Here is a 15,342-nt window from a genome sequence, read left to right as displayed (position 1 = left end):
GAGCGGCGCTGACCGTCTGGAGGGTCCCCGAGTGCTCGGCCGTTGTCTGACGCCTCGACGAAATGCGGATGTTTTGGCTGGAAGTTTGCTCTCAATTGTGCTTGTTAGGACCCTCCACGTCCTTTGTGTGGAGATGTCATTCCCCATGGCGGACATGCTCCCCCTAAAGCCGGCCTGCTAACACCTCATCCAACGTGTGTTTTTAATAACCTAAAGCAGCGTTTACACTCTGTTGGCGGAGAAACAGATTCTCTTTAAATCTAAATAGAGTTATAGAGTTGTCTGGGTGTAATTAAAGTGGTACTAACAATTTACATTACAGAGCAATTTCCCCAATTTAGCCTGTGGTGGTAATTATGTCGGGGAAATGTCAAATTGGAAGTGGCAGTTTTTAACATCTTAACCCATTTTTAAAACCACGAGAGATCCCATACGGTTTTACTGCTCCTATGCTCACATTACCATATCTCCACTGGCAATTGTGGGCTGCTGTAGTACCAAGATTGACCTGTGAGAGGCAGCATTGAGCCACAAAGCATCCAGACTACCAGAAAATGCAAAGAAGAAGAACTAGAAAAGCTAAGCTTGCTGTTGACTGCTTAGAAAATGCTCATTTATCGGTATTTGTGTTGTCTGCTTTAAACATTTCAGATTGTCTGGCCCAAGTCACACCCTACACGCAGGATCATTTCTCCAGATAATCCTTTGTGTAGTCTTTGCTGATTTTTGACCAGAAGGGCGGAAAAATGCTCCATTATGCCCTGACTTCATTGATATTTTTATTTTACTTTGTTTCACCTTTGCAGGGTTTTTTTATTCTTCAAAAAAATGAATTGCCTTTTTGCAGGCTATCCCTTACTCAAAACTTCATCAAATTGGCTTCATCGGATCCACTGCAATTTCTTAGATCGCGCAGTCCAGTTTATTTTTTTTGCATGCAGCATACTTGCAATTCTTTTAATAATATTTGGAAGTGTTTAATAAATCTTACAAGGTTTTATGCAATCAGGTTTTTGGGGGTCAATCAGCACGTTTTGAAAAAAAAAAAAAACGATACTCGATTAACGATTTGATCAGAAGTTGAATCAATATATCTATTTAAACAACTTGAATATTCAACCCCTGTTATTGCAAAAATGTGAAAAAAAATACTTTAACCCCAAAAAATTATGAACATCAAACATAATGCCTGAACATCGGCAGTCATTCAGGTGTCGAGGGCTTGCGATAAAACTGTCTTACCAGCTACGGCAAGTAGCCTACACCTGCTCGTTCTCAGCTCGAATTGGAAACTGGCTGTGTTGTACAAGTCCCGTACCCAAAGACCGCAAATGTTAATAAATGAAATATACTTGTACTTACATATACTTAAATGTTGACATTACCATTGGGTCAGTGACATTTCATCAAAAAGTTCAGTTCTTATCTAATCGCCTTGTGGGAAGCATTCCGGTGTGATGCTACCCTGCATTTGGGCCGTCGGAATGAAAACGTTACAGTTGGAGCCAAGTGTCAAGATTCTGGAGGAGTCTCCAAGTCCTGCTTTACTCAGGAGTCAACAGTCTGGCGATAAGGATTTGATCGCAGCAGCTTTGCAGATGTTGTGACATTTCACTTACCTGTGTTTGTTTGTTTTTGTCGTGCAGCTGTGTGTCGCTACGGCGTGTGCTTCAATGGCGGCAAGTGTCGAGAGGGATCCGCCCAGCTATGCGACTGTCCTGCCGGGTTTGATGGGCCCAGCTGCCAATATGGTGAGTGGTGACCTTTAAAAAAATAAAAAAATCCCTCCCCAAAAAAATCAAATTTTAAAATTGAGCATGTGCACGAATATTTTCTATCTCCCGAATGAGAAGCTGACGGTGAAAGATCAACTTTTAACACCCGTTGATTATGACGCCTTGACAAAATGATGACGTGGGAAGATTTTACATCCAGAAAGTTGTCATGTTGTTAAAAAAAAATCTCCTCTTTCTGGCCATTATTCCAGAACAGATTTGTCTTGTCTTAAATTCCTCCCTGCATTATATGAAACATTTCTTACATACAGTACCAAATTTTCTTTTCTAATAATCACAGCCTGGAATGACTCAATTCTGCATTCACCTCACAGAGCTTCATTGTCTGGCGAATTATCTTTCACGAGTAGAAGTAGCAGTCAGGCGCGTCAAAAATGGTAAATTTTACCGATTGGAAGACCGACGAATCGACTTGTCGATACAGAGTAATAAAATCAAAACGTTCTCTTCAAACCCAATCAATGAATCTACCACGCTTGTTTTTGGATGAATCACACGCTTCAAAGTGTTCCATAATCGACATTCCGCTCTATCACCCGTCTTTTCCATCCCACGAATCAGAATCTGACAGTCAAAGATGATGTCATAACTCAAGTGTTGATTGTGACACGTCCACAAAATGATGAGGAGATTTCGACAATCTCAGGTCTTCAGTGGCAGTATTGTTTTGCTTGCGAAAAAAAAAGTTCAGTTAAGTCCATGCATCAGAAAAAGACAGCAACAACATCTTGTCTTTAATTCTTTGCTGTATCATTCACAAAGACATAGCAGGACTATTTAAGAGAAATATGTGAATGTTGTCAGAGGTGTTAAAAGAATATTCTTTGAACGTTCACTCCATTTTCTAAAAATAGTAACAAGACATGAGGTCGGAATGGAATTGTCTGCCGAGTTATTCTGCCGCTCACCCGCGACCCTAACAAGGACAAGCGCCATTGAAGTTGGATGGATGGCCTCTTTCTTCACGTGAATGGGATTGTTGCCACCTCAGCATTTTGACTTCTTGACCAGCCGAGCAAACCTTTTATCACCAGAGACCCCATTGTTGAATTTGAGCTGCTAAACTGAAACAGCGGAGGTCTGTTCTTTTTTTTTTTTTTTTCCTGATAACGCACCACGCGACAGGAAATTCCTGCAAGTGTCGACACTGTCCGAGAATGACCTCCCCCCCCCCACCACCACCACCACTCCACTCCCCCACTCGGACGCGGGAGGATCACTTTGAGGCGACGAAACCACCTTGCTCTATTTTCCCAAGCGCTCTGGAGTGCCGCAGATGTGTCTTCATGACACCATAGCGCAAACATTCGCCCCCCTCCGTGCTTGTTCAGGCGCTCGTGATCAAACCGCGGCAATCCGGCACTGACAGCCCGTTTATGTGATCAGAGCTCTGCGCGGTGCCTAAGCCGAGCTGAGTTGCTTCTGATTACTTCATGCTTCATTATCCACGGGAACGCATGTCGACGCTGGCGTTTCCTCTTTAATGTGACACAGCATATGGCAACGGCGGGATATACAATAAGGTTACTGACTCTATTTCCAGTAAACACACGCCTGCTGTTCATGAACGCTGCGGTTGTAACTCATTTGAGGTGGGGGGGGGGGGGTGTCAGGGATCATGCTTCCCTGACACATGAAAAAAAAAAAGCTAAAAAGGCTAGCTAAATGAGTTCACTTTCTTCAGTTCCTTTGTGCCGTTGCTCACTTTAACTGCTGAGCTCTGTTGAACTAACCAATTCCGCAACACCTACCGAGGAAGCTGAAAATGCCTCGTAGATAAGCTGTGTGGTGTGTAAAAACATGCCTTGCATGGCATTGCAGATCTACATGAAGTCAGGAAAGATTTTAAAACACAAATATAGGCAGTTTGAATTTTTCTTTTAAATTTTTTTATGTCAACGTACACATTAACTTAAATATGCCCTTATTCCGATTTTCAAAATTCCAAATATCATGCCTATATTTGCTCATATATACTCCGAACGGAATACCCCGATTGCTCGGGACACTCCGCGCACGCTCAACCGCAAGCAATCTCCGTAGTAGCGGAAGTGCTTGTATGCACGGTGTTTGGCGTGCAGCCCACCGGAAATACTCAAGGAGTGATAAAGAAAACTTGTCGAAAGCGCGAGTGAGTACGATGCCACACATTTGGAGTGAGGAGGAAGATAGGATGGAAGCGGACGTATAATTTCAATCGGGTTATTTCAATGTGTCCGCTCTAGCCATGTAAACGTCTTTTTCCCAATTGACTCAGAAATCGGAATTTTGTCCTTAACCCGAATGTTGATTGCATGTGAACGTGGTCGACGTTCCAGTAGAATGACATGTGGTTACTCCGCTGATACTGACAAGTTATATCAATCCATCTATTTTCTATCGTGCACGTCCTCATTAGTGTTACGAGAAAGCTGAGGCCTCAAACGCGCTCAACGAGGGCTGCGCTTTCACAAAAATCAATCAAATCCCTTCGAAATATCGAGCATCCTGTATCGTTCCAAAAATGCCTTCATCAAGTTCCTCTCATGGCCAACAGAAGCACAGTTTCACCTTCTCCTCCTTTGTTGTTTGTTAGCGTCTTTCCGACGCTGCATGGTTTTCACAGTTGGAGGTGAAAAAAAAAGGATCAAGTCCAGGAGGAAGATTAGCGCTGAGCTGACTCTCCTCCCCTCAGCAAAAAAGTAAATTGCGACGAGATAATTTTTATTTATTTCAGTATCCATTAAAGACAACAAATCCTGCTTCTTTTAACCGATTAACTGTCTCCTCTTGAAACTTTTCAAACTTCAACGTTTTCGTTTCTTCTGTGCAGCAGAGTGTCTTTAGACCATTTAATGACTCTTTTCTTTTTTTTTTTTTAGCACACATTTAATGTTTTTCATTTCAGGTTCAAATGTTTTAAAGTTCTCATATCAGCATCTTCACAGAAAATTTCACCTCAAATTCTTAAAGGAGATTGCACTTTGCTTTGTTTTACCGCAGCCATGTTTGCCATTCGCAGAGCTGGGCACATGACCCTTTTTTGCCTGTCAGTCCCTTGCCCTACAGCCGTGATCTCTGTATCGTTCCAGCCTCGACCCTTCCGGCCTTATTCATAAAAATTGCCACCGCCAGCCTAGTTTGCCTTCTGAATCACTTTGTCAAGCTAAAGGAGCTTGAAATCCTTATTTTGCATCACTTTAAAAGTAGTCCATTAAAAACAGCCCTTGCTCAAAGCTTTTCGACCTCCGACTCAAAGAGTGTGAATAATTCCACGGATCTACCATGACGTTCTCGTTGGAACGCAGACTAAAAGCGCATTCGAACATAAAACAGATTTATCGTGTAAGATGTTATGGGACGTGAAAATGAGGCTATGATACCAAAGTTGATCGCAGACACTTCAAGTCATGTCACCTGATCCTGTTCTCATCGCTGCAGCTTGGACAGCTTTGTGTTTCTTGATATTGCCATCTATGTCTGCCTCAATCATCATTTCGCTCTTTTACGGGGGTCATTGCAATTCCGCAATCCCACATTATCTTTCAAGCTTTCTTGAATACGTACGGGACTGAATTACCTCTTGAGTATACTTAGTTTTATGGGTCCAGATTTATGGAATGCCTTTTTACTGTTTATATCTTACATGGGCTGCTGACGGACATTTTTATTGCAAATGGGGGTACTTTTCGATTGAGACGTTACAGTGCTGGATGTTGAGAGAGCATTCCATTTGTATCTCCGAAAGGATTTATATTTTGTTCCTGTTTATCCTCACAAGTAATGTACTTTATCTTGGTTCCATTCACGGCATTCACTTAGATTTTGTCAGAATGAACAACTCAAGCATGTTTGTATAATTGCGAAGTATCCTTTAACTGTTTATGACGGTGTTTATGTATAACTGTGGCCTGTGTTCTGAGCACAAACAGTTTTGGCATTCTTTTAAATGCTTACAGGTGTGGACAAAATTGATGGTACACTTGCGTTAAATAACAAGAAAAAATTAGCAGCAGATGTGGAAATTATTCAATTTTGACAAAGGTATTAATACATGTTAAAAATGACTTACTATTAAGTAATAAAATCAGGCATTACTTTATAAATACCAATTCATATGATGATATATAGACTGGTTAGCACGATGGCCTCACATTTGGAGACAGCAGCGGTTGTTGGTTCGATTCCAGTGCCGGCCTTCCTGTGTGGAGTTTGCATGTTCTCCCCGTGCTTGCGTGGGTTTCCTCCGGGTACTCCGGTTTCCTCCCACATTCCAAAAACATGCATGGCAGGCCGATTGAACACTCTGAATTGCCCCTAGGTATGAGTTTGAGCGCGGATGGTTGTTCGTCTCTGTGTGCCCTGCGATTGGCTAGCAACCAGTTCAGGGTGTCCCCCGCCTACTGCCCGAAGATAGCTGGGATAGGCTCCAGCACCCCCCCCGCGACCCCCATGAGGAGAAGCGGTACAGAAAATGGATGGATGTACAACTAGAAAAGCATTTCCGAGTAAAATGTGGTGCCGCCTCTCAGTTTTACGGGAGAGGATTAGGGCCATGAATGAAAAAAAAAAAAAAAAGGTTGGAAGGATTCTAACGTTATTCTCAGAATTCTGACTTTAAAGTGAGAATTTTGAGAAAAAAGTGGAAATTCTGACGCTAAAGACAGACTTCTCACTCTAAAGTCAGAATTCTGAGAATAAAGTCAGAATCCTTCCAACCTTTTTTTTCCATTCATGGCCCTAATCCTCTTCCGTGCAGTTTAAAAAGAAATTAGTTAAAAAAAATAAAAATAAAGGTTGTTCGACCTCAATAATGGAGCATTCATTCGTTCATTCATGCATTCATTCATTCATTCAGTTCAGGGTTTAACCCACTTCTTTGTAGATTTTAAGTACATTTTTTTTAATTCAGTATTGCTCTAGTTTGTGTTTGACTGGCGACTCGACCATGTTTTCCCCCACTTCTCTCACCAAAAATCAGCAAGAATTGGCTCCAACTCACCCACAACCCTTATAAGGACAAACACGATAGAAAATCGATTCATTGAAGTAACTGATCAACTAATTAGCTAACCAATAAGTGTTGATGGGAGGGGGAAAATGTGCTATCCATGTGTCATCGAGGAGTCTGATTTCTGATGTTTCCCTGTTCAACCTGCAATAGACGTTGCACTCTGCAATTACTTCAGACAAATTGTTCCTCAAACCTGTTGTAACCAGCTCTCCAGTCAACAATGCAGACGGACCGACCGGTCATGCAACGCTTCACGTAGTTCTTGCCTAAAAGAATCCTCGGGACGCTCAGGCATCTGTGTTTGCGGCCGCCATGGCCGGAGGCACGGCTCTTTTATGTCGCCGATAGTCTCTCGAGGGCGGACCGATCTCTTGAAACATCCTCGAGGATGAGCTGATTAGATTTCTGGCGGTCAAAGGTGGTGCGTCAAGGTTAACGTGACCTCACATCTGTCGAGGCCTTGTTCAGAAGACGTTTGGGAGTGCGTCTCTTTTGCGATGCGTTGCGTGCACAGCACAGGAGGGGGATGGACCGGTGAGCGGGGGCAAAGGTCGCCGTGATGTCGCGAAACCTGTCAGGAATTCCAGTGCTAATGATGACGCATTCCAATTGGATTGAATGATAAAATGATTGATTGTGATGGCTTGAATTTAAGTAACGTCCTTCAAGTGTCCCTTTGAATGATGATTACGTTACATAATCATAGATGGTTATATTTATTTTTTGAGTCAAACGTAACAGTAATATTCTGTATTTTTGCAGAAACGTAAAACAGGATTAACACTCTGAATTGTGTTAAAGAGACTGAGCTGCCTTGTGTTTGTTTACAGATTAGACACATTTAAGAAAGCACCGGGTGCACAAAATTACATTTTGAGGTGATAGAAGTGGAAACAAGACAAATATATTTTGAATTGATAATTTTGGAAAACCCAATCGCATAAAATCCATGTTTTGTTTGTTAATTTTGGATGAATCAGCGTAACACTTTGATTAAAACCTGAAAAAGGCCAGCACTAATTGCCACCATGCACTGAACCGACCTCCTGTTACGACTTTAGGGCATGACTCCTTCTTGTGACTGGCTCCCAGTCAGCCGCTTCAGATCATTCACCCTGCATTACGCTAGCGCCGCTGGTTTGCACGGGCTTGTTAGACAAATTATTCAAAGATCCCAAAATTAGCCTGCACAATCCGTCTCAAATTTGAGAAATCATATTGTCACAAATGCCTTCCAAAACACACAAAATTCCATTCAGGACCACTAAGGAATGTAATGAGAGCCATCCCTTCGATGTGCCCGCCTTTTGGACCCTCGCCATTGTAAAAATAAATCCCCACCCCCTCAAACTTCTTGACTCGTCTTGACTTCAATCAAGACAAACATTTGTGGAACCTCCATGCTGAGCAAGCCTAGCACTTGACGGAGGATTTGGAGGAAAATCAAAGCCACATGTGCCTCTCTTCTTCGAGTCTCTTATCGTTGGAAGTGCTATTATGCTGAATATCCTGATGACCTTTTATTTATTTATTTGTAACTGTTTTTATTTCATTTAAGACAACGAAAATGTTGATAACGGGATTGTTCCGAAGCATTTTTACACCATCAGAATGGGTTTAACAGATTCCAGCTGTGACATCTGCTTTTTTACTTAACTCGGCTTGAGTTACGACATTCGGGGTTTCTAATTATAAACACACAAACAGAAGGTGAAAACCGGACAAGGTCAGGGTGAGAATGAACGTTTTCTCGCTCGTAACTGTTCACATTGGCGAACGCAATCGTTGTGAATCGGAACGTAAATGGACCATTCCGAGTCAGTGACCTCTAGTCTGTTTTTCCCATTAGGAGCTTTAATCTGCATATTGTTAGCGGGCAACGCGGCGTGACCGGGAAGTCGGCTGAAGCCAAACAGGCCGCAGGCGCTGCGTCAGCTTTGAGGCCACGTTTTCTCGCCCGCATTCTACACCTGGTTGCTCTAGAAGGGGAGGGATCCTTTTTCCTATCAGAGGTCTTTTTTTTTTTTCTTTTAGGAAACGGGTAGACAAAATATGATGTAACAATCAAGAGTATTTTAGTGTGACATCATTTGGGTCTTTTTTTTTAGGGGGTGGGGGCAGGGATGTGCTACCTTTTTTGGAATGTTGAAGAGGGGGTGCGCGCATGGCTTAAAAAAAATCGGGTGAGGCTGCCTTAAACAAGGGATTTCCAAACTTTTTTGTGTGCATCCCTTGGCATGTTTTTTTTTTTTAAATGCCCTCGATGAAACACAATCGTCAGTTATGTCATGGCATTTTAATTTTGTGTGCTTCGAAGCAGTGATATGCGCGGCTTTAAATTTGGAATTAAATGTTTCATGTCCCCAACTTAAAACCCTGTGACACGCCGTCCTGTGACGTGAGTTTCTAATGAGAGAGAAGCACTTTGTGCTCTGAGGGCGTGGTTTTCCTTTCTACCTGCTGCTACTTCCTGCCGAGCAGCCTAATCTGACATAATTGTGCGCCGGGCTCCCGCCCTGTCTCATTAGGCTCCGTCCGTGATGAAAGGCCACTCCCGGTCATGCTGCAGGCGTCAAGGCCTTCAAGTATGTGCAAATCAGACGTGACAGCAGTTTGCAAAATATCATTATGGAAGTAATCAGCCAGGGCAACTGGAAACGTCCGTATCGTCGTCTTGTATATCAACTTCTGTTCTCTTGATTGGCTTCGCGAGGCAAACCTACGATGTTATTGGTCGTGTTATCTTGGCGCGGGAGGGCTAATTCGGGTCAATGCTCTGTAGGTAGCACCAATTTCTTTTCTGACTCCTTCATTTTATACAATACAATTTTATTGATTTAGCACAGGGGTGGGCAAACTTTTTGATTGGCGGGTCACAGTGGGTTCTAAAATTTGACAGAGGGGCCGAACCAGGAGCAGATGGATGGAGTGTTTTGGGAACCTCACCTCATCGGAGAAAAAAAAAAATTCATTAAATTTTAAATGAAAGTGAACAATATCATTACAACAATATCTGTCTTTGAAAAACCACAGTATTTAGAAAATAAAACTTTAACAGGGTTTATTCATTTAATTTTTCTCAAGTTTAGCGGGCCGGTTTAAAACGTTTAATGGGCTGCAGATGGCCCCCGGGCCGTAGTTTGCCTACATTTCACAACAGCTGGACCCGTAACAAAGCGCTTGGTGTAATTTTTTAGAGCGATGTTCTCTGAATATGCGGATCAAATTCAGGTGACATTGCTGTCCTAGGAATGCAAATCCATCGTCAACCCGAGGTCCTCGTGTTAATGGGCAGCATGAACGAATCCAATGTGGCCCGCATCTTTAATGTGCTGACTCCGCTTAAAAATGTAGCATCTTAGCACCAAATAATAAAGCCGAGCTTATAATAAGACCATTAAAATGTCACTTCACTCGGCTGTTGTCCGCATCTAAATTAGGACACAACCACGGGGATTGTTCGTTTCAAAGTGGAGCAGCTGTAAATTTGCTAAGATGAACATGTGGACACATGAAGCGATCATCACAGCCTCCGCATTGCCGGCGAAATGGCCGCGGGCCACTTTCCACCCACCAAAATGCCTGCCGTAGTATATCTCACGCATGCGATCGGCGTATGGAGGCCGACAGGTTCACAACAAATCATTTTGGGATTCCTTCTGGTTTCCATGTGTTCTGCGTCCCCGGCACTCCAAAGCTCCTACGGGGTCACAAGCTGGAGCAGCAGGTCCCAACAGGTAGAGTGCAGATACAGCACACGCAACAGGTCAGAGGGCAATCCCCCCCCGGAGGTCCACAGGCATTTGTTCAACTGTGCACATCATAAAATGTGATTCACGCAGCCGCCCTACTTCTTTAACTTTCACTGACCGTGTAAATGAGCGCGGGAAGTCAGGAACCTTAGGGGCAATCTGCATTTTTGTTGTTTTGTTTTTTAAGATGTTCTGCAACGTAGTAAGAAGTCCTCACACATTTCAAGCTTGTGTGTGTTGAAGGAGGTGATGTGAACTTCCCCGTGAGTGTGGAGGATTAAAGGTGTCCAGCTGTAGCGGAATTAAAGGGGGAGACAAAAAAAAAAAAATGACATGAGGTAATGACAGCTGCTTGGTAGGAACGGAATTCCCTTTTTTACATGAAAACATTCAAACATTGGATGCATACAGCAGTGGCTCAATCCCGGACGAAATAGGATGAAAATGTTTAGAGTTGCTAGTGACACGACTTAAGTTTTCAAGGCACAGATCGTTGCGTGACTTTTTTTTTTTTTTTTGCTTTGACTTCCATGCACAGACTTCATATGCGAGCACGCTATGGTGGCAGTGAACTTAACGCGTTACAATAGTAAACGGTCTTTATCAGCTGATGTTCGATGAAAGCAAAACTGAAATTAGTTATCGTTTTCTTTTTTTATCTATTCGTATTATAAGAATTGCGTATTTAAACCAACCAAACAACTGTCTAAAAAAACGGCCATGCTAGCTCAGCGTTAGTTAGCATCTCTGTGTTTTGCGGTGGTTTAATTCTTTAAGCAACAAATTGAAGACACAAAATGTAGCTAGCCAATATAACAGAACTCCGTCATGTACATCTTCACTTCTTTTTACTTGTTGGCCATTGGTTGGAGATGTCTCTTTCCCTAGACGAGTCTAAAAGCAGAAACAAAATGGCAGCTCAGTAGGGTAAAACTACTGCAGCATCCAAAACTGAGTTTAGGCTACATGAAAAAATTCCCACCCTTTAGCAAGAAGTTGCTTAGCAGCTTCTCAGTGTAAGAAAAAAAAACAACAAACCACCAGTCGTGTTGGGAACAAGAGTTGCAGAAATAGGACTGTTTTAATTCCCTGCTTATCTGAGTGAGCTGAAAGCTGAGTGCTTAGTTGGCAAACCTTGTGGAGCCTCAGCACAAATTTCCACATTTCCTTTTTCACCTCACCATCTCAACACTGATACCCTTAAATTGTCTGGATACAACTTTTTTTTGCACGAGGTGATTTTGCATTGAGTGCCTTTAAATATGTTTTCTCTTAAATTATTCAAGGGGACATTTTGAAAACTAATTTCTGGTTAACACGACTTAAAAACGGCCCAATCCTCAATTACAGGGTGTCAGGAACGATATTGCACCCATGAGGCACTTAAAACGGCGTTGATGGGATTGGGGGCTTGCAATTGTGCATTATAAATAGTTTGCTTTCATTAGCGCTAAATACGCGATCGAAATGATCTCACTGGAATTTATGAGGAAATTGTATAAAAAGCACAACATTAACATGGAAGGCATGCTGTCCTATGTTGGTTTAAAACAGCTTTGACCATCAAGCTATGAAATGCATCTGCTTATAATTTTAGTGTGACTTCAGTGGAATGTTGACCTACTCTCACAATTCTGAACATCTGCTAATTGTGAGAAGTCAAACTGATTTGTATTGTTCTTGTGACAATAAACAATTCTGTTCTGAAATGTGCTCTGCATGTGTGTTAATGTAACAGCAGGGGGCGATGTTTAATTAAAGTGTCCTTCTTTCAAGGGGGCAAAAAATAAATTGTCCAGTAGCTCCCAAATTGGATCATTTTATGAGACTGCTCGGTTTTATGTCATTAACATCTGCTTATCCGAACAGGAGTTGACATTCATGCGCTCTTTTTTGGGAAGTCAACTCAATTATTTATTTATTTTATTATTACAGCGCTCGAGGCGAAGCTGCCGGCTGGATGGAATGTAAGGAATCGTGTCGGTGAAAATAAACATTTCGTGGGTCGCTTGCGCTGCAGGTCAGACGTGAAGATGTGAGAGAGAGTGTAAATCCAATTCCCAGCTGTATCTCACGGGCGGTTTGTTTCTTAACGGGGACAGATTATGTGACTTTTTAATGGCTCCTATGCATATATTTGCGTCTCTGGGGCGGCTGCCCACCCATCAAGTGTGAAATTACACAACTTGTGAGCTGCCAAATCTGTCTTGAAGCCATCCGTTCAGGTTTTGATCGAAGTGAAATCACCCTCTTCTCATTTCGGATTTGGAAAGTTTATGTGTGAAGTTTACATTACCTCCCTTTGCTTGCTATACTTCCGCACATATGCGAAAATCATGTTTTTAGGTTGAATGACGATTTCTTTTTTTTACATGAATGTGATGTGACTGGTACACCGGCTCTCGCTGAAAAATGGCTTTCATAGGCTCCGCTGACTCTAGAAAATGATTGCATGAATGGATGTCAGTGTCTACTCCGACCAACCTGCCATTTCAACTGCTGCGTATGAAATCTGTCGTGATGTCAGCATACAAGAGGAAACACAATGTGACAAAGTTCTTAACTGACAATTTATTTGAGATATTTGTCAGTATCAGTAGACCTTGCAATTTGGAAAAGTCCAGTGCAAACTATAATGTCACACCTGCCCACATTCAGACAAGTTGTTGAGTTTTTAGTTGTAGACTGAGACTAAAAAAAAAAAAAAAGTGAAATTTGCAGGGTTACAACATGGGTCTTCAGTCCTGTTCCTCGAGGGCTGGTGTCCTGTCTCCCTTTGCTGCACCATACCTGAATCAAATGATCAGATAATCAGCAAGGTCTGCAGCTAGCAAGTTAAATAACGATTCTGATCATTTGCATCAGGTGTGTTGCAGATGGAAAACAGACAGGACACCAACCTTTGAGGAACAGGATTGAAGACCCCTGATTTACCCGACGACTAGCTTCTTTCACTCAAAATAAATTCGTCTCCATCATTTCCAGTCGCGTTTTTTCCGCCAATTCCTCTTCATCCATGCCACTCTTGTGATTGTTTCCTGCTTCCGGTTTTGTTCGAGCTCAACTATTAATTGTTGGCTGTGTGACGTCACCGCAAAGAAAAATACTATATATACTATAATAAAAAGACAATTAAACACGTTTGACATTGTCATAATTCCAAGACTAGGAAAAGACAGCTGAAATTAGCAGTTGACACGAAACAATCAAACTGATCGGAGCAGGTTGTGACCCCGGCAAAATTTCCTTCTGACTTTCCATTTTTAGTCCGGGAATGTGAAAATCGTTCTGCGTAAGCCCAGCATTAAAACATGACCCTCCAATTGCCCCGTGGTCGCCGCATGCTCCGGTTCAAACATACATGGCAACACTGCTCTACTTATTCTTGAAAGCATATTCTTTGGATTCCCCACTATTCGTCTTGGCTCATTTGCATGCACAACAGGATGGCCTCATCCAACCGTGACCGTTCTGAGCAGGACTGTTGAAAGACAGTGATTAATGTGCTCAAATTCTTGATCCTTGACCGAAACCTGTCACACTCATTTTATTTAAAACCCCCAGGAAGATTCAGGAAGTTTTAATCCATGCAATATAACATCATTTGTCTTGTTTAAAAATCTTCACCCTGTCATTGAATTTTTACGCATCTTGCTTAAATAGAAGCAGCTGAGGTGATCACAAGTGTAAATGGAACATTCGCGGCTGATTTTTTTTTTTTTCGGATCAGACCTCCCTAAGAGGAAACAGTTTGGGGTATCCATAGCGTCCCCACCTCCACCTTCCCATCCAACCAACTGCTCATCCGGCATGAATGCTGCAATTTTCCGCCCCGTGGCTCCCGAGATGATATCGGTTCCGGAGGTTTTAGCGAGCTCTTTCTTCGACACTCTGGGTGAATCGGGACATTAGTGTGATCCTCGCGGGAACAGTGGTCCTTATCGTAGGAAGTCGCACAATGCAGCGCTGGAATGTAAACCTTCTCAGCTTGCAGCTGAGCGTGCGCCTCGGAAACTTTCATGCAATCACATGTCGTTGCCCAGCTTATTTATTTTTCGTTCTTTTCCAGAACGCAGAGTACAATGTGGGGAAATGCACATTTTTGGGAGCTGGTTCTCAGGCGTGTGTTTGTTTTGTTTCATTACGAAGAAGACATAACAGCAGTAAGCACTTACTTCTAATGATGGTTGAGAGGTTGTGCTATCCACGCAGAACAATGCTCGGCATTTTCACTGCTTTGCATGAAAACGCAAAGCCTCACTGGAGCGCCAAATTGCCAAATCTGTGAGCAATTGGCACCTAACCCAAAATATATTTGACACTGCACTTACTTTTGCTTGAAGGAAACTGGTCAACTGACTTACTTGTTACCAAGCTACCACAAGATTGCGTCCAAGTGAAATAATGGACTCCGATCTTGCGCGTGCGAGCCACGTTAAGATTTTAAAATGGACAGGTTGGCCTCGTGTTTGTATATCAAGGAAAAATAACACACACACCAAATACCAACCAATTATTTAATGAATTATGTGAATGGTTAAATGTGTAAAAAAAAAATCTTTATTTATTTATCTATTTATTCATTTGATAGAATGTGGGCACCTTTTTTGGGACATATGAAACATAAGTACCATTTGTTTTCATAAGCAGTAGTGAAAATATTTTCCTCTATCATTGACCATACACATTTTTTTTATGTTTTTTTTTTAATTAATTAATTAATTAATTATTTTTTTTAATGGAGGTTGTTTCTGTCTCGGTTTCATATGGGAGCTGTGCCACTACAATGCTGTTGTATTAA

At 42.2% G+C, this 15,342-nt stretch overlaps 1 protein-coding gene across 1 annotated transcript in view; it reads left to right on the top strand.

Annotated features, from left to right (window-relative positions):
- megf6b (multiple EGF-like-domains 6b) overlaps positions 1-15,342 on the top strand; it is a 50,440-nt gene that overhangs the window by 9,366 nt on the left and 25,732 nt on the right. The window contains exon 4 of the mRNA XM_088309145.1: positions 1,647-1,751. Within this exon, the coding sequence (XP_088165271.1) occupies positions 1,647-1,751 (105 nt within the window). The remainder of the gene's footprint in view (positions 1-1,646; positions 1,752-15,342) is intronic.

The sequence above is a fragment of the Idiotropiscis lumnitzeri genome, chromosome 11 (assembly GCF_059441095.1).
Source record: "Idiotropiscis lumnitzeri isolate Australia: NSW breed Sydney's pygmy pipehorse chromosome 11, RoL_Ilum_1.0, whole genome shotgun sequence".
Taxonomy (NCBI): Eukaryota; Metazoa; Chordata; class Actinopteri; order Syngnathiformes; family Syngnathidae; genus Idiotropiscis; species Idiotropiscis lumnitzeri.
Note: the sequence above shows the minus strand (reverse complement) of the source record. Positions and strands in the feature narration are given on the sequence as shown.